Below are 25,830 nucleotides of genomic sequence, written 5' to 3' on the forward strand. Positions count from 1 at the left end.
GCAGAAAGGTGGCTCACCACAGGCTGCTGCAGATAACCCCCAAGTTCTTTTCCTCTGCTGCTGTCAAGCTTAATGTAGGAGGCCAGAAGGAGCGTTTGCACCCCTGATACAGCAGGCAAGGGGCCGAGAGGCAGATGGGCTCAGCAAGCAAACTGTGGTTTGGGGGACAGTGGATCCATGAGCCAGCTCTGCATGGCTTTAGTTGCATCATGTCTCTGCACGTGTGTTTGTCGGCTCTGAGCCTCTCTGCTTGTGCACTGAACTCCCTTTCCACACAGCCTTCTCAGTCCTTGCTGCACGTACTGCCACAGCAGCCTCATCTCTCTAGAGCATTTTGGTTTGGGTTTTTTTGTTTGTTTGTTTTGTGGGTTTTTTTTAATTTTATTTTGTTTGTTTGTTTTTTTTATTGGGCACCAGAGATTCATGGTTGTGTCCTGTAAGGGCCCCCCTCTCCCCTTGGGGCAGATCAGATTTAGAGCACCGAGCAAATCTTTACTGTAAACGTCTTGCCCCTCGCCATCAGCAGCTTCCCGTGCACAGGGCCATAGAACAGAGGCCTCGCTGCAGGGCAAGGGCATGGTCTGCACTCGCTACGCGGGCAGCGTTGCGGCAGGGGCGCGGAGACCCGGCCCCGTGAAGCAGCCCGTGAGGCCGGGCCGAACCCCGGGGGTGCGGGATGAGCGGCGGGAGAAGTGCTGAGAGAAGAGAGGGGGCAGGCGAAGGCCTACCTGGGACTGGGGGCGGCGGGGAGCCGCGGGGCAACCCGGACGCTGGGGGCGGCGGCCCGCGGGCGGGCCTGGACAGCGCGGGCGGGCGCGCGCGGCCCCTTTAAGAGAAAGGGCAGGACGCCGGCGCCAGACGCGACCGCCGGCGGCATGCGCATGCGTGCAGCCTTATCCCGCGACTTATTCGGCGCTGCTGGCGGCGGGGTCGTGTACCAGGGTGGGGCGTTATGTTCCAGGGTGGGTCCGCGCATGCGCATCGCGCCGAGGGGCCCGGCCAGCTGCTGTGCGCTTTGTGGCGCTGCCGGAAGTGGCGGCGCGGAGTGGGGCCGCGCGGAGCGGGGTCTCCTCTGTGTCGTCTCGGCTGCCGCGGGCACCATGGAGCCAGCGGCCTGAGGGCGGAGCGGCCGGCCCTGCCCCGACATGCCCGCCGGGCCCCTCGGCGCAGGTAAGGCGGCCAGGGCCCTCCCGCCGCGGCGCGGCCCGCGCCCGGCCCGGCCTGTCCCGGGCCACTCCTGCCGCCGGCGGGGCCTGTGGCGGCGTGGCGCCGCCCGTGAGCCTCCGCCGCGCTGACTGACCTCAGCACTGCCCGCCGCGGGGCCGGGCCTGCGGGCGCGACGGGGCCGGAGCGGGCGCGGGGCGCGGTCGCCCGCCGGGGTTTCCGCGGTCGCCTCGGGCAGCTGTCGGGGGCCCGGCCCGTGCCGCGGAGCCGCCGCAGGGTGGGCGGGAGCGGGCCTCGAGGGGCCTGTCGCACCGGTCCGCGGTCCTTCGCGGCCTGTGCCCTCTGTCCGGCCCCGGGGGAAGAATGTGGGCCGCGTTCCGGGTCCCCGAGAGGAGCGTGAGGTGTCGCCCGCGGCCCAGGAGCTCCGTCCCCGGGTGCCAGGGTCCTGCGAGCGGGAGTGTGGTCGTGAGGGAGGAAAAAGTTTTTGTCACTGTTTGCTTGTGGACTTTTTTACAAATAATTCGGTGGTGTGTGGCTGCAGATTTCCTGGGCTTTGCCATGATTCTGCTTTCCCTTGTTTATTTTTAATTACATTTGATCTTCAGGGCCTGTGGGCAGTAGATCACATTTCTTTTGGGAGGTGGTGAACAGCAGCAAAAGCACAGCGAGGCTTGGTCGCCGGGCTAAGGGGGCTTTCATCTTCAGGGGATCCCTTCCTGGCTGTGCAGCTTGTAGAGTTGCACAAGGAACCGGACTGAGGAAGAAGTGCAAGTGTGAAATAAGCCATTGAGTAGAAGTGGGAATAGCTCTAGGTCAAGGAAACACATTGTTTTGCAAACACACTGTTTTGCAGTGGAGTTCCTTACGTGGTTTTTAGCACAAGTGAAGGATGTGAAAACTCCTTAAATTCTCAGATGACCTGCCTGGAAGGTAATTTTCTCAACCATGCTTTTAAAGAAGATGATAGAAGGAAAGTAGTACCAAAATCTGAGTAATGAACTTGAAAGCAGAGTAATAGCCAAAATACTGCAAAAACAACAGCCAATTTTGTTTCTTATTGCTCTGTTAATCTTCAGATACGACAGTTTGCAACTTTTACGCAGCCACCTTCTCTGTGGCAGGTGCCCTGCTTCCTTCTTTGAGAATGGTGATGTGCAGCAGCATTCCCAGAGACCAGAACGGTGATGGGGTCTCAGAAGTCAGTGAATTGGGAGTTCTGGGGACAGTGACACCCAAGCCCTGTGGCTTAAGTGGCACGTTTAAGTGGTTTGAGACCCAGCCTTCCCTGTGTCAGATTCATGCATTAACTTCTGGTACAGTTGGGTGATAAAATCAGACATTCATCTTCCCGGGGCAAGCAGAGCTGTGATTCCCCTCTCATCTACACAGTAGCACTATGGCTGAATGGCCTAGGAAAGGATGACATGAGTTCCTGTTTTTGTTGTGCCTGATCTCTTCCTGCCTTGACTTTACACTTTTTTTTCCTTATTTACTAGTAATCCTGACATGCATCTGTTTGTTATTTAACAAAATACCGACTTAAAATACCAACTTTCTTCTAGTGTTTTACTTGGATGCATCTTTTGTTTGGCTCTTGCTTTTTTTTTTTTATATCTTTGCCTGCTATTTGCTCTGTTGTCCTTTACACATGGTGTGTGCCTAGGACAGAGCCTACCCTTTAGATGGACTCTAAAGGTTACCTGCCTGGAGGAGTCTGAGCTTTAGTTCTGGTGGGCTTAGTATGAGAGGGGTCAAGTTAGTCTTGGCAAAATCAGTCACTTGCTCCAGGGTAAACTTTAAGGGCAGAGGAGCAGCAGCAAGGTGGGACAAGTGGACATGTGGCAGTTGTCCAAGGTCAGGATGTCCATAGGCCTCAGGTGGCTTGAAAAATTGCTCATAAACCTCTTTGGTACGTGATCCAGGGAAGACAAGTTGTGGCAAGGTGGCTTTCTAGCATTAATTATTGCCTCTAGAAAGCAGATGTCAGTACTGTCGGTGTAGTAGGTGTTGTATTAGAGAGAGGGATCACTTGTTTTCTGTGAAATACTTGTGAAGTATATCTAATATCCCAGAACTTTTATGGTATAGACCCTTAATGTTGATGCTTCTCTAGTTTAGGCTCTGTTAGGTCTTCAACCTTCCTTGGGCATCTCTCTACTGATGGTCTTTGCATCTACTCTATTAACAACAGTTGCCTCTGCTTTTTTTCTTTCTGATAAAACCCAAGAAACATCCATTTTTGGGACAATTTGTCTTTGTGCTTGAGATGCTTTTGCATTGTATGTGCATATTTTGTTTTATGTATGCAGCTGCTGAGCACAAAGGGCTACAAGGTCACATTTGCCCCCAATACTTCACTTGCTCAGCACACACTTTCTGAGGAACTGCTTCGTACACCAGTATTAGATCTCTGACCTCTCCCCTGCATACACTCCAAAAAACCCACCTTTTCTTTAGGCTCTCAGCTCCTGCATATTCCTTCAAAGTAACTGCAGAATGTGGGTCTGTTAGGTAATTCCCACTGTTTAACTTATCCAGGAGTCAAAATACTTTGGCTGTAGCTGTTCATATTAAGTCTATGGGGACTGGAAATAGAACTTTAAATATTTCTATTTTTTAGTTTTATGGGCTCCTTCGTAAGTTCTTCCAAGCTCACTAACTTCTACAGTGTTTATGAACAGAGGATCTTTGGTCTTAAATGCTGAAACATCCATTTTCAGGTTTATATGGTGTTAGCTACTATAATTCCTAAGCTGAAATGGATCCTGAGGGAATATATTGAAACTCAAATTATTTACCATGCTAATGAATATTGGAATTTTGCTCAGTTTCATAGTAGATGGTAAATATTTTGACTTAATTTCTCCATTGTTCTGCCAGTGTTAATGCTGACAATTTCTTTCCAGATCTGTCTGTCTGTGAGAATCTGGGGATGTTTTATTTAGCGCAGCCTCCAGGAACATAAACATAGGTTGACACCTTTCCAAACTTGAGAGTGTGTAAAACTGCTTGGTAAACTTAAGAGTTTTATTTATTCTTCTTCCCACCCTTCCTTTTAATTAGGTTGCTTGTCATTCTGAGAGTTCTTAGTGATTTGAACCTCAATAAGACATGTGTTTATGTGAAATATGAATATTAGTCAGCTGTGTGAAACTTAGGATATGTTATTTGGGCCAGTAACAGTGCTTTTTTGAAGCTGAAATGCAGAAACATTGCAAAAATAAGTAAAATCGGGGTATGCTGTTTGTGCAGTGTGACAGTCGCATTTTATTTTTTTAATTTGCTGTTTAAGTTATTTGTGATAAATACAGCCTCCTCTGAGGGAGCAAGTCGAAGCATTAGGTGCTTTTTGTCTAAAGCAAGTTACAGGACTGTCAGTATGTTGAATCTGTTGAGAGTATTGAACAGATACAGTTGTGTGGAGAGAGTTACCAGACTTTTTTAAACTTATGTCCAGTTATGAGAAGCTTCATAGTAGATGGGTTTAGCTATGCCCCAGTTCTAACAGATGGCAGCGCTTTCAAATTCAAATGGCAGTTGAAGGGGAGTCTTAAATGAAAAGTAACTTCTAGTCCTTGCAAACAAAAACTTAGTGCTTGCTAAATGTAGGGGATGAATAAAACAATACCCTAGGAAATCCCACCTCAAAAGGATTTTACATCTGAAGCAATTGTTTGTCAGTATTCATTGTATATTGATAAAACCAATAGATTATTTATTTTATGGTAAGACCAAAGGAAGTGTTGACTATTAATAAGATGGAGATTTGATCATTATGTTTATGTATGAAGATCAGGCAGCAGGCTGAGTGCATGTGGTATCAGAGGCTTTGGTTACCCTGCTGCTGCTAAACCTCTCTTAAACATGGCATATTATATCTATCCTGTATCTTTTACAAGTGCTGCTCTTCTTGGAAGTGTGGAAGGGTCACCCAAAAAAGCTTTGCTTCAGCATAGCAGGGAGCTGCATGAAGGCAGGTGGTTGTATCCTCTCATTGCCTTGCCCTAGTGCAATGAGGGTTTTCCAAAATCCAGAAGAATTTGGGAATCCTCATCCTCTCTGACTCTTGTCTTCTAGACAAGAAAGACCCTGCATAGGAGCTGCCTACGATTTCTTTGTGCTGTGTAACATTTCCATGCTTCTGGAAACCCTGTTCTGGTCTAAGGGCAGCTACAGTAAGTGCATTTGCCGTTATCAGCACTCGGGTAAGTTCCTGCCATGAGCTGTTAGCTGCTGGTTCTTCCACTGGGGTGTTGTGATGGAAAGTACATGCTGCTTTATCAGTTGAAATCAGTTTATTTAAACCAGTGCTGCTGCTGAAATGGTGTTATGTGCTTCTGTGCTGAACTTGAGCAATAAATGGGAGGGATGAGTGCCTTCACCCTTCCCTTGTGGTGAGCAGCAAAGCTGGAGGGGCAGGGGAAAGGGGTGCACTGCTCTTGTGGTAGAAGCAGTGCTGTGGGCCTGAGAGAGGAAAGGGTACTCTTGCAAAGGGGATGATATTTCACTTCTGTCCCTCCTTCTTCCCCTCCAAACACAAGCTGGAGACTAAGGGAGGTGGGGCAGCAAGGGAAAGTTCAAGAGGCCTTATGGGTATAGGATATGAAAGGAAAAGATAGCAGTAGGGAAACCTATATAATGAAACCAAGCAGTGACTGAAGCCGTCACTAAGGATTGTGGGTCATGTTCATTTTGTTTTTCTTGTTTGTTTTTTTGTTGTTGTTGTTGTGACTTCTCTGTGTCCTAAGAGCTAGTGTCTTGGAATTGTTGTTTTTCTCTAAGCCTAAGGGTTTTGACCACAGTGGCACATACCCCCTGCCCCTGGAGGAGAGAAACTGCCTAAACTTCCTGCAGGCTGTGGCTGCTCTGATTAATTTACTATCAGATGAGCACATGTAATTGCCACCTCAAACCAGGAAGGACACAGTATGGAAAACTAAGATCTTGCTGCCTTGTTTTCGCTCCTCCCTCAAAGGGAATCGTTGGGCTTTTTATGTAGGTTTTTGGGTGTAAATAAACATTCAGGGAGCTTGCTAAATAGGCGGACTTGTTTAATGGTGGTTTGTCTCTGAGGTGCTTTCCAGGCCTGGCTTCTTGTATGGTTTTGGGCCGAGGAATGTCTAAGGGAGGCATTAAAAACATTTCCTGTGTAACTAACAGTCTTCCAAAATGTGCCAGCTAAGTGTAGTTGGCAAACGGTCCTTGGGGTGCCATTTGTGACAGCTTGAGCTGATCTAAGCTGTGGCTGTTGTACACTTCTTGCTTTTCTTCTGTGCCAGCCGTCATTTCCTTGGTTTCTTGTCCACATGGTCAGCTGGCTCAGATAACTGATAAAACTGCTGGTGTTGTTGGGAGAGAAGGGAAGAGGGAGCGTAGTCCCAATTCTGATGGCTTAGGCTGCCTTGGTACCACCTGTTTAAGCAGCAGTTGTAATGTTGTGAGTAGGTACAAAAGCCTGCTATTGCCAGAAGAGATGCTCCTGCCACCCCCCTGGCCATGTGTCCTCACTGCTCCTTTGTGTTGGCACACGTGTTCATTGTACCTGAGTTAGATCAAATCTTGATCCAGCTAAAAACTGTCTCGGGTGACAAACCTTTGTGCTGGCTTAGCTTTCCGAAGGTTTTGTGTAGATGAAAACCGGCAGTGCCTGGTAGATCTCCTTGACCTGCCCAGTGCTGCCTGTTGAGACTGGACAGCTATCCTATGACTAGTTGCTGGTTTTGTCACACACCATGCCTCCCTGCTGCCTGGGGCTGCTTGCTCTGGCCAAGCTTCCAAACCTGTTTCTGTCCAGCAGGTAGCTCTGTGTGTGGTGATGGTGCAGCTTGATCAGGGAAGAGAGGCATACCCTGACATGCTGCTGGGCAAACTGCAACACTGGAACTTCCATCTGGGTACGAGGAAAGGCTTCTTTACTCAGGGTGACCAGTTGCTGGGACAGGCTGCCCAGAGAGGCGGTGGTGTTTCCTTCTCTGGAGACATTCAAAACCTGCCTGGACATGATCCTGTGCAACCTGCTCTAGGAGAACCTGCTTTAGCAGGGGTTTGGACTAGGTGATCTCCAAAGATCCCTTCCCTCCCTGAGCATTCTGTGATTCTGTCAAATGCTGGCTGAGAGTGACTGTGGAAGCATAGCTTAACCTTTGCTGCTTTTAATCCTCCTGTCTTGGTTGTTGTTTCACCACAATGCCAAAAAAACCCTACCCCAAAACCTGCCACTGCAAACACCTGGTTAGTTTGCTGTCAGCTTGGCTCCCTGAGCTGGCTTAGTCTGCAGTAAGGAAAAATGTACAATTGCAGTTGAGTGGAGGTTGTTGGTGAAAGGAGAACTCTGTTTCTCCTGTCTAATTCTGGGAGGGGGGTTACCTGTGAAATTTTCTACTGGCTTTTCTACCCTGAATCTCTGGGACAAATTTAGGTTAAGGAGTGACTGTGTGTGTATTGACTTTACAAGGATTTGGAATGCATTGGGGCATACTGTAATGCCTTAGGTTTGGTACCAGTATGTGCTGCTATAATGAAACTATAAAGTAATACTGGGTTTAAGTTAGTGATCCACCACAGCTCAGTCAGTCCTGAAATTACTTCAGATAAAGTGCACTCTTCATTATCAATCAATCAAATTTTTCAGCTACCAGTTCTGAGTAGTGCATGCTGTAGGAGAAATACTTCCCAAGTGTAAGAAGAGGCAGATTCTTTTTTCTTCAAAGATGACTAAGGTTTTCCTGAAAATTTCCTTGTATGTATTTTTAATACTATTGAGCTGAAAAAGGTATGAATTAGAGCCATTGCTTATATGAAGAAAGTACTTGTAGAACTGTTCTTTCTTTAGCCAAAGATGTCATGTAAGTAAGAGCACCTTTCCTGCAAGGATGGTGCAAACAGAAGTTGTGAGAGTTGAAGTTGCTTCTCAAGTTTCAGTGTCTCACATGGGCAGCTAGTCCCTAACCAAAACTTACTGTAATCTTTTTAAAAAACAAAAAACCCCGAAACAAAAGCCCCCACAAGCTCACATTTTATGTATATATATATAGGTTGAAAACCAGCTGTTGAAATCTCTTCCAGGTCTTCAAATGTATGACACAAACATGTACATCTTGAATTTACAAGGTTCCATATCATGGCAAATAGCCTCAGTTTTGGTAACTCATATTATAGACATTTCTATTAATTATGTGTCTTTTTTTTATTTCCTTGCCCCACAGGTGTTATTTGCATTGTAGCATAGAGGCACTATGTACTCAGAGTGGAGATCCTTGCACCTTGTCATTCAAAATGATCAGGGTAATACCAGTGTACTTCACAGCTATCCTGAAAATGTGGGAAGAGAAGTGGCAAATGCAGTGGTGCGTCCTCTTGGACAAGCTTTAATTACATCATCTGTTGGAAATGAGAGTTTACTGAAAACGGACAAAGAAGTAAGTGCATTTCCTTAGAGATCATAGTTTCCTTCATGCTAGAGTGGCAACTCAATGATATTTTTTTTTCTTTTTTATAGCCTCTTCTATTTTCCTGTCTTTAAGAGTCCCAAGTTTTATGAAGTGTGCTATATTTTTAGGTTAGTAATCTACATAAGGCTTCTAAAAACAGCTAGTTCATAGCAACAGTGTACTTCATGACCTAGTAGTAAGTATTTATCTAAGCTACTGTACCAGGAAGTTCAGACTAAAGCAAAACAGCCCTCAAACAAAACACCAACACCACCCCCCCACCCCCCCCCCAAGAAATTCAGCAGTGAAAACACTAATACCTTCATTTTTGAACCAACAGTATGTGACTTAAGAAAAAAAAGTTTTTGTATGGTACAAGTATTTACTAGAATTGGAAAGTCTTCCATTATGTCAGCTCTTGTGTGTTCTGAAGAGTTCTCTCTACAGGTTAGACTAAAGAAATTCAGGCTTTAAGAGTGATTTGCCATTTGTTCATGATGTCACATACAAATTCATGATTGGGCGTTTTCTTGCAGTGTATGTTAGGTAGAATTGCCTGCACCACGTAATTACTGTTTTGTTGAGTTAGAACTGATGTGCTCTGAGCACTGTTTACTTGCTAACATTTATTTTTAATAACTTTTTGTTTGGTTAGGTAAAATGGACTATGGAGGTGGTTTGTTACGGACTGACCCTTCCTCTGGATGGCGATACTGTGAAATACTGTGTCGACGTATATACAGATTGGATTATGGCTCTTGTATTACCTAAGGACTCCATTCCTTTACCAGTTATTAAGGAACCAAACCTTTACGTTCAAAGCATTCTCAAACATCTCCAAAATCTCTTTGTACCGAGGTGAGTGTTAGGGCTGGGACACTCCTGAGGGACAAGAACTCGAAGCTGTGGTTGGCAGGTAACCTGTCAAAGAGGCCTGATGAGCCACAGAGGCTCCTGATTAAAATAAGACTGCTTTTGTTGCAAAGTTAGGAGGAAGGTGTCTCTCCAAACCTGTTTTGTAATTTTCTGTAGCAAAATGAATTGTTGCTGCTGTGTTTAGGTAATTAGAACTAAGATTGTTCATAGACGTGAATATTTACTGTTCTAACAACTTCCAAGAACCATTTCTATTGGATGACTGGAGGGTAGAGGGAAAGGTTAAATGGCATCACTGTTTGCTTTGTATTGTGGAAAACTGAGATAACTTAAGAGCACATCATGGCAATCTCATGCTTTGTTTACTCAAGACTTCACCACATTTCCGATGTGGTGGAGGACCTTGCAGCGTGTGGCTGCTTTGTAACTGCATCTTGCTGCTTGTTAAATGGGCATAACTATGCTCGCTGTCTTTCACTGGTATTTTCAAAAGAATCCTGCAGAGGACTCCTTGCTATCTGACAACCTGGTATTACACTAGACAACCTTGGATGATGATGTTGATACACATACTTCTATGTCTTGGATGAAGTTGTGTTGTCAGAGTGCTCAAACATCATACTTTGTTTTGACAAGTTTACCTGCTTCTGTTGAACACATGTATTGGATAAGTAAGAGGATATTATTTAATAGTTCCCTATGAAAGAGTACTTAAATATTAGCCATCTAGAATTACTTCAGATCAATGTTTAGTGTATGTCTGTAAGTACCAGATCATCTGCTTTTGTCAGTATTAACAATGTATCACGGCAAGTGACCTGACCTTCAAAGTGCTTTGCTGCACTTGGATTGCTTAACTTTACCTGCAGGCTTTGTTATTAGAGGGCTTTGAATAATAACTCACACAAATTCAGACAAGGAGTTCATTGCTATTTATTGATTGCTTCAAAGTCTACCACTTAACCTTAGTTGTTGCTCTTCTTGTAGTGAAAAAGGCATTTTAATTTGCATTAAAAGATGGTCAGGGCAATAGCACAAATCTGAGGAAAGCATGCTTCTGGATTAGACTTCTACAGAAGGTTGTCTCTAAGCTCCAATATGTGCAGAATAGTCTACTGTCTGGGAACCTTTATACCCTTGGCACAGCAGAGAATTCTTCACTAGCATATGATCCCTTGACTGCTTTCACACCAGGGACTCTGGTAGCAGGCAGTTTAGTAGTCCTGTTTCTTGTATGCTGTTGGCACAAGCTGCCATTCCACCCTTCTCTCCCAGCCTTGTTGATGGAGCTTGATGCAAGGTGGTAGATTGCACTTGATGAATGAAATAATTAACATCCAGAGACAGAGAGGGCTGGAAAAATAATGATTTTAAACACTTCCCCCCTCACCACTATGTCGTGTGCGTCATCCGTTGTTGTGTCCCTCCCCCCTCCCCCCGTATATCTGTTGCTTTCCTTTCAAAAACCTCTAAGATGTATCTGAAATGCTGGTTTTTTTTCATGGCTGCTGCTGTCAACACTTGATGTTAAAAGTCCCTACTCTTTTCAAGAAAAATAACTTCAAGTTTTGTCCTCTGTGGAACTGTGATCAGAATTCATTCCAGCAACTGGAAGACATTCTGTGATGGAAATGAAATGCAGAACTGAGTTGTGCACATCTTGCTTGAGTGAAAGCAAAGCTCATATTCTTCTGTGCCTGGGGAATGGAAGGGGAGAATAATTTCTGATTTTACCCAGTTGATGCAGGTTACTGGTGCTGATGGGCTCCTGTATAATACTTGCCCAGGAGCTCTTGTAGCAACCTGCATTGAACTATCTCCTGGAGAAATCTGTTCTTGTGTCAAAAACACTAAGTCTATGCCCTGTGGTGGGGTGCGATTGAAATAGCTTCCTTCTTCATCCTGATTTCCTGGAAACAATGTAGCTGTTGGTTTGGCTGTCTTAAAAGTGGTGGTCCAGAGTTGTGGTGAGAGTTTCAGACCCTGATGAGGACGTGTGTTTGGAGTGTGAAATGCAGTAGCCTTAAGTGGGCAGTTCAACCTAAGTAGCATCTCAGGAACATGTATACACCCAGTACAAAGCAGGTGTTTATAAATCATTGTTTGAGTGCTCAGCTGAATCGAGTGAGAACATGTATAGTCCTTGAAATAGTGTGCTGAAAAATGAGAACATTGAAGGGTGGATGAGTCAAGTTGATTTTCCTCTGTTTGCTGGACCAACTAGAGAGAGGGTGCTTGCATCCTTCCCTCCAGCACTGACCTTCTGTCCACCCTGATGAAACAAGCTGTTCTTTTCTTGACATATTTGAGCAGTCCCCAGGCAACCTACAGGCTTTCCATCTCTAGCAACCCTATGATATTCAGGAGGTCTTGCAGGTTACTTAAGCAGTAGTGGTAGTTACTGTTGTCATATAAAATTTGTGCCACAAACTGTTGAAAACACAGAAAGGAAGTAGGAGAGCTCTCTTCCACTGCTTCCTGTCCGAGGAGACTGAGGTGTAGATACCAGCATCTTCTGTACAACTAAAATGTCTGGAATTGCTTGAGAGACCATAGAACATGTGGCTGTCCAAGTATAATGGACTTGTTTTTGTGGTAACAACACTTCTTGTATGAAATCATGAGAACAATTCTTGTTGCAGAGAAGTGTAACTGTTGTGGTTTAACCCCAGCTGTTTGCTCACTTCCCCCTCCCCCTGCTGGGATGGGGAGGAGAATTGGAAAAAGGTAAACAAACCCCTTGGGTTAAGACACTTCAATAGAAGTAAAATATAATACTAATAATAATTGTAATGAAAAGGGAGGTAACAAAAAGAGAAGAATAAAACTGAAGAAAAACCAAGTGATGCACAATACAGTTGTTCACCACCACTTGACTGATGCCCAGCCACTCCCTGAGCAATGATCAACAGCCCCTGGTCGATTCCCCCCCAGTTTATATACAGAACAGGATCTTCTGTGGTGTGGAATATCTCTTTGGCTAGTTTGGGTCAACTGTTCTGGCTCTGCTCCCTCCTGGCTTGTGCACCTGCTTGCTGGCCAGAGCATGGGAAACTGAAAAGTACTTGACTTTGAGTAAGCACTACTTAGCAATAACTAAAACATCACTGTATTATCAACATTATTCTCATACTAGATCCAAAACACAGCATTGTACCAGCTACTAGGAGGAAAATTAACTCTGTCCCAGCTGAAACCAGGATAGGAACCAAAAGGCCAAGTTCTGTAGAAATCCAGGTGTGAATCTGCAAAATGCTGCAACTAAAGTTTGCCATTCAATTGACTTTGTGGACAAGAGGAACTGTTAGATAGATGAGGACTTCAGAGCTGCCTTTATCAGATTAGCTCAGAATTACCCCATTAGTCCCCTTGCATATGGAACTCCTACATGTAAGCCTGCTTCTTATAGATTCCTTAAATTATTAGGGGAAACAAGTCTTGAAACAGGCTTTGAAACTTCAAGCCTGATCAAGATTAAGGATATCTTTTTATGAGAGTATTTACTCTGTTGTTGCTCAGGGGAAAAATAGTGCTATAAACAAGCCAGGGCTTACTTGTTCCAAGCTTTGTTGTTCTACAGAGACTGTCTGTTAGGATCTAGCACTAGCATCAAGCGACTGTCCTGAGCTGTGACTAGCAGTCTGCAATTTTGCATTAGATATTATCTTGTCTCTTTGTAATCTTGTTTCCGGCACTGTAATGCAGCATGTATTCTGTTAAGGTAAGAGATAGTATTTTTAGTGTGTGTCTGTCAATAAGGGATCTTGATGCAAACTACTATTCTCTAAGAAAAGCGGCTCTCTCTCTAGTGGATCAGCGTGTTCTTGAGGTGCCTACCATGCAGTGTGACTTGTGGGTTATACCACATTGAAAGTGTTTGGTAGGAATCTGATGATACTATTTACTACTCCAGTGGAAGGTAGTATTTTTAGGATTTCTTTTTTTGTTATCCCTTCAGAAAGTGGTAGGAAGGCTGAGGAAACAGTGTACAAGTTAAAATATGGCTTGCATATATTGCACACTCTAATTTGTAATCTCTTCTTTCACCTTTTAAACGTCTAGGCTTCCTCACTTTGTTTACCATTGTCTTCAGATACTGTCCGGAACATTTGCTGTTACTCTTTTGTACCCATTCTGCCTTGTCCCAAATTGACTGATGGGAAGAGAGCATGTTGCTTTGTGCTGTTTCCGCAACACTTCATGTTGAGTGACTCAGCAGTGATCATGTGGAACTAGTTGTTACTATAGGGAGGACCTTGATAATACCAACTTATTCCCTTTCTTCCTTACTTTTCCCATCATCCTTTAGTCTGATTTTCCTATTTCACGACCCTCTTCTAGATTTCTCTTTTTCTAAATCTAAAGAATTGGGGGTAAGAGTTGGATCTACATTTGCAAGGCAAAGAACTAGGAAGAATTTAAATTCATTTACTAACAATATTTTCTCTTAATTTTGCCCCTTTCTTTCTGAATTTTATATGTAACAACTACTGATGTCTCAACTACATTCTTATTGTTTGGTCTAAGGTGAACTCCTTTGAGGTAATGGGTTGTACTTGCTTCAGTTAGTGTTCACTCTGGCGGTGACTTGTGTGTCACGTAGTGAAGAGTGTTACAGTACATCTTGTGCTCATTAAGGCAGAGTTAAGATGCTTAGAGGCAGTGTTAGGGTGCATAGAAGCATATTATCTCATATGCTTGGTTCTTGTTCAATAATATTGATGTTTCCTCTTGTAATTGCTCAAAGTTCAGATTCTTGTATGTATAACTTTATCATTCTTGTTTAGAGACTCAAGTATTATTTTCTTCTCTTGCAGGCCAGACCCAGGATCTAGTCAGATGAGACTGTGCTTGCAGGTTTTGAAAGCTGTCCAGAAACTGGCTCATGAATCAACAATTATGGCAAGAGAAACCTGGGAGGTTTTGTTATTATTTCTTCTTCAGATCAATGACACTCTTCTAGCAGCTCCAACTGTGCAAGGTTCATGTGCAACTTCCATTTGGTACAATTATGGGAAAAACCTTTAGCTCTGCTTGATGTTGAACTGCCAGGGGGATGGGAAAAACCTGTTAAAAGCTCTTAGTAGCCACCAAAGCACAGTAGCTCACTCCAAATTAGTCTATAATATTCTGAAATAAAGCATTGTCAGAAAAGACTGAATGATTTAGAGCTGAGTTTTCTTAAACATAGTTTTGCAGAACAGCGATCTGTACAGGACCAGTTCATGGTGAATGGTTTCAGACGATGTTATTCCCTGCTTGTTTCACTGAAGCTCCTATTGTCTTGCTGTTTGGCCTGCCTACTGGAAAATAGCATCATCAGTTTATACCTATTTTTTTTAAAAAAGACATCAATATAGATAAAGGCAATAGAAGACAGCCTCAGATCAGCGAATTCCCAGTGTCCCTTGGTGACGCATGTATGTGGCTTGTCTTTATATATTATGTTTCATCTTGTGAAAAGAGTAGCTGGCCATAGGAAGCCATCAGGAATCACTCTTAAATAAAAAATGATAAAAAAAACCATAATGGACTTAAGAATCTTTACACACTTAAACTGAGAGCTCCTTGGGGAGGTATTTGAAGTTATTTAGACTGAATACTCACTAAAGGCATGCTTTATTTCTGTTATAAGGTGGTATTGCTGAGAATCTGGCTGAAAAATTAATTGGTGTGCTGTTTGAGGTGTGGTTACTGGCTTGTACACGGTGCTTTCCAACACCACCTTACTGGAAAACTGCCAAAGAGATGGTGGCCAACTGGCGACATCACCCTGCAGTAGTTGAGCAGTGGAGCAAGGTCATCTGTGCCCTTACTTCCAGGTAGGAGAAATCCCATGGAAACAAACGCACATATAGGGATGATCACTGTTATACGTGGCTTTTCTCTACAGTTTATTTTTGGGAGGCGCAGCAATCCAAAAGTGACTGAGCAAAGCAAAGTGAGAGCTCTTGCTAGTATCCTTGGCTTTTACTGTTTGTGTGTGTGTCTTCATTCTGCCAGTGAAGATCTGAATTGGATCATCTCTGTTATTGTGTAAATCTTAGCATCAATCTGATATTTAATACTTCATGGTGTGTGTGTATATTAGTCTCCATCACTGTGACTTTCATCATGTCTAGTGAATAATGAGTCATAAATATTAGTGTAGCGGTATAGTCTGTATGTTTAATAGTGGTCACCACCAAAAATATTAGGTGCTTGTTACTACTGCACGTTGCTTATTTGAGGTAGCTCTTCGCCTCTGCCTCTCCTGCCCTGCAGAGCTGTGTGTGCTGTAGCTGCCTGGCTCTTGTGCCCTGGCAGTGGGGAGGCAGTGGGCCAGAGGCAGGCTGCAGGCTCTACTCTGAGCAGTGGCAATCTCCTCCAGAGAGTGTTGGAGGAGATCTGTACCAAGCACTGCTAGACATGGGAACAATGAAGGGTTCTGTGGGCTGCAGGAGAGGTTAGGCTGTAGTAGAAGGCCCTGAACGGTGAGGGGAGTCTCAGTACCCTCAACACTGTGGTCTTTGTGGTATACAGTCTTTGCAGGACACATCTTAGCCTTCTGGAGGAAAGAACTAAATTAATTGTTGAGAAGTAGGGATCTGGGTCTCTTCCTTCCAGCGACACCAATAGCCATTTCTATGGAAGTTCAAAGATTTATTAAAATTGCTGCACTGTGGAAAAATTCAACAGTATGCTTTTCTGCTAGGGTTTATATTAAATCCAAAAACTTTTGTTTTTAAATTACCTGTCAAAATTCCAAATGTGGATGGATTTTTCCAAGTTATGCAGCTACTTGTTAAACCTGCGGGAAATAAAGCTGCAATACAAGTTCTGCGGATTTCCCATCCTATTTCTTTAGCTATTTTTAGTTCATTAGATATAACGTTGCATAACAGAAAATATTTTCTGATTTACTGATCTGAAAAGAACAGTTCTGTCACGTGCATTGGTGTTCTGCTCCATGCATGATGCCCACACTTTCTTCCACTGTTGACTAACAGTCTTAGTTCTGTGGATGCATAGTAATCTGCAGGTTTTCTGTAATGTTTTAGTCTGCTGTTCAGTAATGTTGGTTTATGCCTAATGCATAGAAAGCTGAACTCCTCTGAGGCTAACTTAAGTTCAGTGGTATTTTAAATTGCACTTTTAATGCTTCAGTGGAGCTCCAGCTTCAAACAGTTAAAAGTGTTGTTTTTGTAAACTGTTTTCTGTATTGGGTTATTAGCAGTAAGCTGAGAGTGAACATCTCAAAACTATGGAAAATTATATTTGGAAATCTGTACACATGTGCAGTGTTAATCTTACGGATATGACTTCATAGCAGGATGAAACTAGGGTCTTACTTGTGTTGCTATACCAGTAGATATTATTTTTACCCATTTAGGGTGCTTTAAGTCTATTTTAACTGCCTTGGATGTGTGGATTACAATTTATTTCTGTTTTCAGTCATTATTGAAAATGTCCCAAAGTTCAGATAGCATTCAGCCATGTTCCTTGAAAAACTGATTTCTTGCAGCTCGTAAGGGGACAATTGAAGTAGTGCGGTCTGCTGCAGAACAGAGATGGGGGGCATGACTTTGCATGGGGTTTGCCCAGACTCTTCTGGGTTTATCAGAGCTAGGTAATACCTCAGCAAAAGTCTTCTATGGGGTGATCCCTCTGGGGCACTTAATGTAAATGGGTGCTGGGCCATACTGGAAAGCAGTTACTGCCTGGTACAGGTGTGTGTATTTCTGGTTTGGACCTGAAGAAGGCCTCATGTCCTAAAGTTCATTTACTTTTCTGTCCAAGCTAGTTACTGTGGTAGACTGTGATTCTAAACACACTTTGAGTGTTTTTTGCGTTAGTTAGCTGCAAGTTACTGTGGTGCCCAGTGCTGGGGGAAGTGGAAGACTGTAATTCAGCCTATTTACAGCTGGCCTCTAAATCCAAAGTTACACTTTTGCTCTCCTCCGCTTTCTCTTTGTTGTAATGCCCTTATCTCTACAAATCTATATGGCTTTATAAGTGGGCAATGACTAATGGGACGTTTCTTGTCCATTACAAGCAACTTAAGCTTTGAAATAAGGACATGAAGCAAAAGATGGTGCTAAAAGTGAGTTTACCTTAGGAAAAAACCTGATTTCTAGGAATTCTAGGGTATTGAGGAAGTGCAATTTGGATCTCTTCCATCCTTTTAGGGAACACCAAGGTTATATTGATCAGGGAAATTGATCTCTTAAGTTTGCAAAGCTGGGGATGACCAGGGGTCAAATCAGACAGCAGTGGCTCAGTGCAGCTTATTGGTGACTGGTCAGGTAGTTATAGCACTTCCAGAGAAAGATCTCAGTTTATCTAAGCTATTATCCTCATGACATTGCATTGCTGCGAAGCCCTCTCCGGGCTCGCTCTTCAGTGTTCTGCAACTCCCAGCTTCTGCAAAACATAGTGTATCTTTGTGGAAGAGCTGGCTACTCTGTGGATTGTAAACCCCATGCTACTTGTAGGATGGCATCGAGTGTTGCTCAGTGTGCTGGTGTAAATTTTAAGTCACCAGTAACTTGGAATTTAGACCTGTAACCTAATGTGACTTGCTGGTGTCATTGAATGCTTTAACAAGCCTTGAGGATAAAGGCTTAAATTCCATTATCATTCCCCCTCCTTATGTAGCATCTTGTCAGTTATGCACGTGCTGCTGTTAATTGGTAACACCCCTGGGTAGACAGATGGGAGAGCTGCTATAGGGTGTTATGACTTAACAATTTTTTGATTTGGTTGGACATTTGGGCAAGCTCCAAGGCATGTACCCTTCAAACCTTTAAGACTGCTAAATGACTGTAAAATGGGGATCTCTAGGAAAAGTTGGGATGTTGCATTGTTGCTTGTGGGCTCATCTGTGGACTGCTCATTCCTTTGTGGCTCGAATGCACTGTTAAATTTTTGAGGAGTATTAACTGAATGACAGATCTGTCTTGACTTGCTTTCTAGATTGCTGCGTTTTACATACGGACCTTCGTTTCCTCCGTTTAAAATTCCTGATGAAGATGCTGGTCTGATTCCTCCTGAAATGGATAATGAGTGTGTTGCACAAACTTGGTTTCGCTTTTTACATATGCTGAGGTATTGTAATTACAGCCATCCATTGTTTGTATTCTTGCATCATTTCTATAAATCTGCATGACAAATGAAAAATTTCTCTGGAGATAGCTGAATGAAGTGCAAGAAACTTGTACCAGTGCCCTGCAGCAGTTCAGGGCAAGGCTGTGAGTTCAACTTTAAACTCTTTGACTCTTTGAGAATGTAAACCGGTTCATTTAATTAAAAAGTTTTTAGCTATTTGGCATTTTGGAGGATCTGAAAAACAGGACTTCAATACAATTTTGTTTCTCAGAGGTAGCAAACAGGAAAAGCAGAACAATAGCTTCAAGAGATGTGTACTGCTTCCATTTATTGTCCAGAGTGTTATATTTAACCTACAGAAAATTATGTTAAAAATGAATGTATCTTTGTTTTTATGAAGAAAGCTATACAGTTAATTTTAAACATCCATGTTATTTTTCCTAAAATACACGACTGAACTAAGTGGCATGCTTGTTTTCAAAGATTCTTGAGAATGGCATTGCATTAATCTTCTGAATGGCCAGAATATTAAACTTTTCATCTAAAATGTTATTTACTAATTAAAGCTAGATAAAAGTTAGACTGTTCAAAGTCTACTTCTAAATAACTACAAAAACTCTGTTTTTCTGCATTTGTGATGGTAACATCACAAGTACTCTTACTCTTCAAATCTGGAATTGCTGTTACAGGATTTGAATCGCTTGGGAAAAATTGGTCAAACTTTTATAACCCATCCCTTTCTTGTCACTGTTTACTGGCAATATTTAATTAATTGCTTACCTTTTAAAAATAATTTTGGCCGTGTAAAAACCTCTTAAACTGAGTTCAAAAGACATCAAAAGTAATTAGAATAATCCCACAGTTGCAGTAATATTATCAAGTGTGTGCTCTGGTTCCTTGGATCTTAAAATTAAGTATATCTAGGTAACTTTTGAAGTGAAGGCAATTAAGTACTGCCAACACAGAAAGTGAAAACTGACTTCCTGTGATAGTAACAGCTAAAAATGCATTGGTACTGGATGTGTTATTTAAATGTCTTAGACTGTTATATGAAGTATTTTTAGAATCCTAACAGCCATTCTTAAACTGACTGAAATATATTTTGTTCTTTTTGTTTGCAGTAATCCTGTGGATTTGAGTAACCCAGCCATTATTAGCTCTACCCCCAAATTTCAGGAGCAGTTTCTGAATGTGAGTGGGATGACTCAAGAACTGAATCAGTACCCCTGCCTTAAACATCTGCCTCAAATATTCTTTCGTGCCATGCGTGGGATCAGCTGTTTAGTGGATGCATTCCTAGGTAATGTTTTTGTCTTACCTGTGGATAGCTAGGAATAGTAACTTAATTTATTCCCTTTAAATCTGTCTTCTCCATAGATACAGCCATAACAATTTATCATTTGCAGGTGTATCCTGGAATGAATAAGGAAGGGACCTCAGGTCACTTTCAAATAACCATCTGCATACACAATAGTGATACTTGAATGCGCAAAGTTGATGACCTTAGTTTCAAATGCAAAACAAAATGATAAATCTGAAGTCCAAAATAAAACCGGCTGTCCCTTCCCCAAACAAGGCAGCTTTCTTTTTTTCATGTAATCAACAATGCAAGTGTTACACTTTTAGTGTGTTGTGAGGGCTGGCCACTGTATTTATAAACTTTGTGGGAACACCTCTGTGTGATGCCTGTTTTCAGAAGGTGCTGAATTTTGACTGTTATTTTCAGATCTTTATATTACAAGTGCCAGTTTCACATGGTTTACAATTAGTGAGTCATTAGTACTGCTGAGAAGAAAAGCTCTGTTTCTCTGTGTAATGGTAACTGAGTAGCTCAGATTTAGCTGAAAGGTAAAGTAGATGTAAGCACTGACTGGTGAATTTTAAGTAACACCATATAGCACCTGAAATCTAAAGTGTTATTGTTGGTATGCTTCAGACTTATTAAAAATTACTCAGAGAAAACATGCTATTGTAAACTCTGTAGAGCTGCCTGTCTCCTACTGCTTTTTTGCTTAAATGTATGCAAACAAATGTTGTCATCTGTCAGAAGTGCGAGCTGATGTGAGACTGCAAAAGACTTGAGCAGATATGTAAACTGTTCAGAAAAAAAATTGGCTGTGGAATTACTGACAGCTTTTACATCCTGTTTGTCTTTTTAAAAACCTGAATGGTTTAGTCCTTTTAAGCAAAGCATCTTCAGTGTCTCTTGTCTCACTGAATTACAAGATTCTGATCCTTTTTACCAGAAATACATTCTTTGTTTCTTAAAAATATTGCAAGGAGAAGGTTCATCAGTACCCTATTCCCCATTGCAAACAACTTTTTGTCACTGTAGATTTCACTTTTGTAGAAGTAGCTTTGTTAAAAAAGTTACAGTGATGTAAAAGAGCAAACAAAAATTTTTCTTAAGCTGTAGTATTGAACTTTGAAGCCTCTTGTGTCCGCTGTTCTTCCACATGTCTTGCCACCAATTTTAAGGAATTTTAATGATCACATTTTACTTGTAACAGATGTAACACAAAATATTCAGTAGTCTGTCAAATTATATCATGATTTGTTAAAGGAGGATTCTATATAGGCAGTATGTGGCCTAATCTTACGAAAACAACCTCCTTGTGTTACTCCGTCAAACTCTGTCTTCTTACTTATGATAATAGGATTTGGCATTCTGCACTGAAACAATTTAAACAAAAAAGAAAAGTTCCAACTGAGCATTGGTAGAAGGTGTTCCTCTGAAGTGTCTTTTATTGGCTGTGAAAACTGAATTGAATTTAAAAAAAAAAACCTGTTAAATTGAGTATGTATTGAGGAAAACCATGCTATATCCAGAGGTTTTGTGAAAGTGTGATTGATAATTAATTTACAGTGAAGAAAACAGTTTGTAATGTAAGACTTGTGAAGGGGCCATCTTGCAGTGGAGGCAGAGGAAGAAGCCTCTGTTAGCTTTGCACAGTGCATGCACCTTTGCTGAGATGGCTGTTGCAGTGAATTCCTCTTGGACCTTAAAAATAGTCTGGGCTTCTTATCTGAGACTTTTAACTCACTAATGGTGTGGTAGTCCTTTTTGTGTTCTGCATCTGGGTGCCTGAAACTCCATTCCCAACGGTGATCACATACACAACTCCTTGCCTGGATGCAGTGGCAGGGGTATGTGACTATATTGGGCATTGGAGTCTTCCACACTGACTGGCTGTGGAGTGCTTCTGTGGTCCCCTGGCAGGCCAAACTCTCCTGGTAAGCATGCCAGGAGCTTTGCTGTCTACATGAACTTCACATAGGATGTTGAATCAGAGACTTCAAACCTCTGAAGATCTCATGTAGCAAGATGAAACACCTACGGTGATGGTAGTTCACAGGCAAAGACTGCAGACTATGATGCACTTGGGCACAGGAGAGCTTTTGGTGAAATTAAATTCAGGCTGTAGCTGTGGATGTGAGTGGGCTCAGGCAGACTTCAGAGCTGCAATGTGGACCCCTTCAGCTAAGACTAACAGGAGATCTCATTGCCTTCTAAGCCAAGTGCCAAAGCACATGGCGTTCATCTTGCACTGCCTGACATATTCCTACATGTGTGTGTTTGGCAAAATGCTGCATCCTTTTTTTCCAAAAAACTGTACCAAATCAGTAAGTTTCATAGTTGACACTCTGCTGTCTGTGTGGAGTGTAACACTAATGGTTGTTACGCGTGAGGTGTAACACTAATAGTTGTTCCATAATGTGTTATGAAAAGTACTTGTATGCTTTAACATGGTCGAAAGAATCTGTGTCCAAATCTTCAAGCACACTGCAATTCCACCCTTAATTTTTCAAATTGGATGTGAGAGTGGTGACGTTCATTAAAATGGGAAGAGGTGGTGTTTGTCACTTCAAATTTTGCAGAGGGCTAGTTGCTTCTGATTCTGATTGGGAAGAGTAGGTTTATGCACCACAAGTATTTCCCTGGAGCTGGGTAAAGGCTTATCTAATGTCCTGTTGCTGCCAGAAAAATTATAGCTTGTTCTACTGTCTTACCCTATCTCTTGTCCTGACTTAGTATTTGACTGTTTAGCAAGCAGATTCAGCTTGCCAGACTAGCAGAAAACTGCATGGTGGATGGGTTTCATCTTAATTTAGTGAGCTAAATTGGCTTTAAAGGGTCAGACATCTTAGGGATGTCTCAGAATGGGGTGTAGGAGATGTGGGTGGAAAAGAAAGGCAAAGGTGAGAGGCATCTGAATTTTGGCAGGAATGAGCTGTTAACTTGGTTTTGGCAAATGAACCTTGCCCCTTTCCCTCTGCCTGCTTCTCGACTTGGTCCTTCCGTGCGCTGTTTCCCATATTCTTAAGGTGTGGGATTCTTTGGTGTTTTTTAATCGTTTGCTTATCTAATGTAAATGGGGTTTTCTTTTGCTTGTGCATTTATTTCTGTTAATAGTAAAAGGGGAAAGATGTTTTTCTTACTGCTGTTGTTTTGGGGGGGCAGGGGGGAAAGACAGTGTTATTTACGGAAGGCCCAGATGTTTACTAACTGGGCTGCTGAGTGTAAGTGTATGGAATTCTTGCTGAAAGCTTGCTTTATTTCTTGATCTGCAGGCATTTCACGACCCCGGTCAGATAGTGCACCACCCACACCAGTAAATAGGCTGAGTATGCCCCAGAACGCTGCTGTTAACACCACTCCACCCCATAACCGAAGGCATCGGGCAGTGACTGTGAATAAAGCAACAATGAAAACCAGCACTGTAAGATTTCATATCCTGTGTTTAAGTAGCTGACCCTTTTGGTAGCTTCCTCGATTAGAAGAAGTAATTTCCTTGTATCTGGGAGCTGATATATTCTTCTGTTCAAATAGATAACTACTGCACATGCTTCAAAAGCGCAGCACCAACCCTCCTCTACTTCGCCACTCTCTAGCCCAAACCAGACAAGTTCCGAGCCACGGCCACTACCAGCTCCTCGCAGGCCAAAGGTTAACAGCATCTTGAACCTCTTTGGATCGTGGTTATTTGATGCAGCATTTGTTCACTGTAAACTTCATAATGGAATAAACAGAGACAGCAGCATGACTGGTAAATATTACTGAAAAATATATGTACACTATTTCCTTGTTCTATAACATTTCCTACCTGCAAGATTAACATATGCATAATCAAAAAACAACCAACCAAAAAAAAAAATAATCTGAAGTGCTGTATTGTGGTTAACCCCTCCCAGCTGAGACAGCACCTGTTATTAGCCAAGCAGGTGTCTGGGGGCTTTAAAATTTAAAAAATTCACTTTTTATTATTAAACTCTCCCTTGCTGTAACAAGTATGGCAGTTCCAATTATGCTAGTGGGGAAAATTTTATTAAGTGAAGGAAATAATGTGATAAAGGTCCACTTCATAATTTGAAATGTGCTTGAGTATCTCTGAGTAATAGCAGCTTTTTATAATGCCTCTTCAGTGTTTGAAAAATTGTCAAACATCACTTCAGATGCTGCACAAAGTGGTACTTCTGCTTCTTTTTGGAGTGTGTTATGAAAACAGATGTCCTTAAAATAGTGAAGTTGCTGCCTTTCAGTGACAGTTGCTACATGTTTCCATATATGGCCCAATACTTTGGTTGTCTTCAGTCTTTAGCTGCTAGATTTAGTCTCCTATGCTTTGCTCAAATTTAGATGTTAGATGTTTTGATACGTGATGGCAGAATTAATGTGCTCTGCTCAGAGAGGATGCTTTTAAGCACTCTTCTTCCCTTTGGAGATAATATTCAGGAAATAATAAACTTTCCTTTGTGTTTTTCCTGTTCTTCATGTAATATTTTGAATGTCTGCTAAATTCTTTCAAGAGATCTATCTATTAAGAGCTCGCTGGCCTAAGTAAGAAAAATAGGAGGAAGAGATTTGTTGTAGCAAGTTGGGTTTATAGTGGGACTTGACAGCAGAAGTTAAAACTGATGATCTTCCTTGTTTGTTTTGTTACAAATCCCTGTTGGACGCAATGGGTTTAGGATTTGGGATCTGTGAAAGATATTTTTAGGTACGCAGCACATGGTTTTTGAAAGAGTTCAGTCATGGATTTTTGTGGCAGGAGATTCAAGTCCCTCTGTAAAAGGCCCATGTGGCATTAGTAGGAAAATAACTGAGCTTAGGAAGGAGTAAGGCGTAATTTGAGGGTGTGTTCAGTTCCATATGCAGCTAATGTATTTCTGTATCTAATGCTTTTCAGATTGATTGGATCGTGTTAATTTTAACATAACTTGTATCTTGAGCAGTTTTGATGAGGTGCTTGACCTGAAAAGGATGTCAGCTGAGGTGCTGTACAGTGTCAGCTGTAAACAGAGGTGTTATGATCCTAGCAGAAGTACACAGTCATCCAAAATCAAAATGATTTGATTTCTTTGAAAGGGGTTCCAGGGCCTTCTGTTTATATGTGCAGTGTCTTAGGTCTCCTAACAGCAGTCAGAAAATTGTCATATTGGTAGCCTTACAAAGGGACTTAACTAGCTCCCTGAAAACTAAAACAACTATTTGGAAATCACTAGATTCTGTTCCTCCTCCATGCCCTTCAGAGCTGTCCATAGTAAGAGCAGTTTTTGCATGTCACGCATTCTGCCGTTCATTAGTAGCAGTAGATCCAAGGGAAACGTTGATGGAGACCCAGAAAACTGGCTGTGTTATGTCCTGATTTTCTAGCAATTTGTAAGATGGAATTAACTTACAGAATTCAGTGCAGTGTTTTCTGCCCTTCCAGGATGCTGTGAGTGTTGTTACTGCTGTGTAAAGTACTGGTCACAGCAACTCTGTGGCAGGCTATCAGAAGGAGAGCAAACTGAAGGTGGACCCATAGTGCTGAAACAGTAGAGACGTGCCAAAGTCCAATTGCCTGATTAATCCTTTTGTATAAATCCTTTTGCCTAGCCTTTCCCTTAGGTGGGAAAATGTAGCAAGACTTGTAAAGGGCTAGGCTCCTGCAGTTTCTATTGACTTGAAGCATCAGTACCTTTTACATCAGGTTTAAGTCCAAACTGAAAAGCTTCTGTTCTGGGAGTCTGATCTGTGAAGCGTGATGCCTCCAGGTGAAGTCTTTTCCTCCTTGAACAGTGTAAGGCAGGAGGTACTGTGCTGGACTTATGAGGTGGGCCAGGAGGATTGTGTACTGTGGTTCCCCTCCATCACACAAAGTGGGGCCCATCAGTGATAATCAGACCTGCATGTTGTGCCCATCTGCCTGTGTCTCCCTATGCTACCCGATATAGATATGGCTTGAAGAAAGATGGCAGCAGAGAGAGGGGACAATGAGCTGCCACAATC

The 25,830-nt window shown here is 42.5% G+C and overlaps 1 protein-coding gene across 3 annotated transcripts in view; it reads left to right on the forward strand.

Moving 5' to 3' along the window:
* Positions 1–1,009: 1,009 nt before the first annotated feature.
* RALGAPB (Ral GTPase activating protein non-catalytic subunit beta) overlaps positions 1,010–25,830 on the forward strand; it is a 65,476-nt gene continuing 40,655 nt past the window's right edge. For 2 of the 3 annotated variants that reach the window (XM_056353604.1, XM_056353605.1), the window contains exons 1-9: positions 1,010–1,170; positions 8,370–8,582; positions 9,250–9,452; positions 14,288–14,451; positions 15,106–15,292; positions 18,426–18,557; positions 19,679–19,857; positions 23,130–23,278; positions 23,389–23,605. In XM_056353604.1, coding sequence (XP_056209579.1) covers positions 8,400–8,582; positions 9,250–9,452; positions 14,288–14,451; positions 15,106–15,292; positions 18,426–18,557; positions 19,679–19,857; positions 23,130–23,278; positions 23,389–23,605 — 1,414 coding nt within the window. In that variant the 5' untranslated portion in view covers positions 1,010–1,170; positions 8,370–8,399. The remainder of the gene's footprint in view (positions 1,171–8,369; positions 8,583–9,249; positions 9,453–14,287; positions 14,452–15,105; positions 15,293–18,425; positions 18,558–19,678; positions 19,858–23,129; positions 23,279–23,388; positions 23,606–25,830) is intronic. The other variant, XM_056353607.1, reaches the window with a different exon arrangement.

The sequence above is a fragment of the Falco biarmicus genome, chromosome 10 (genome assembly GCF_023638135.1).
Source record: "Falco biarmicus isolate bFalBia1 chromosome 10, bFalBia1.pri, whole genome shotgun sequence".
Classification (NCBI taxonomy): Eukaryota; Metazoa; Chordata; class Aves; order Falconiformes; family Falconidae; genus Falco; species Falco biarmicus.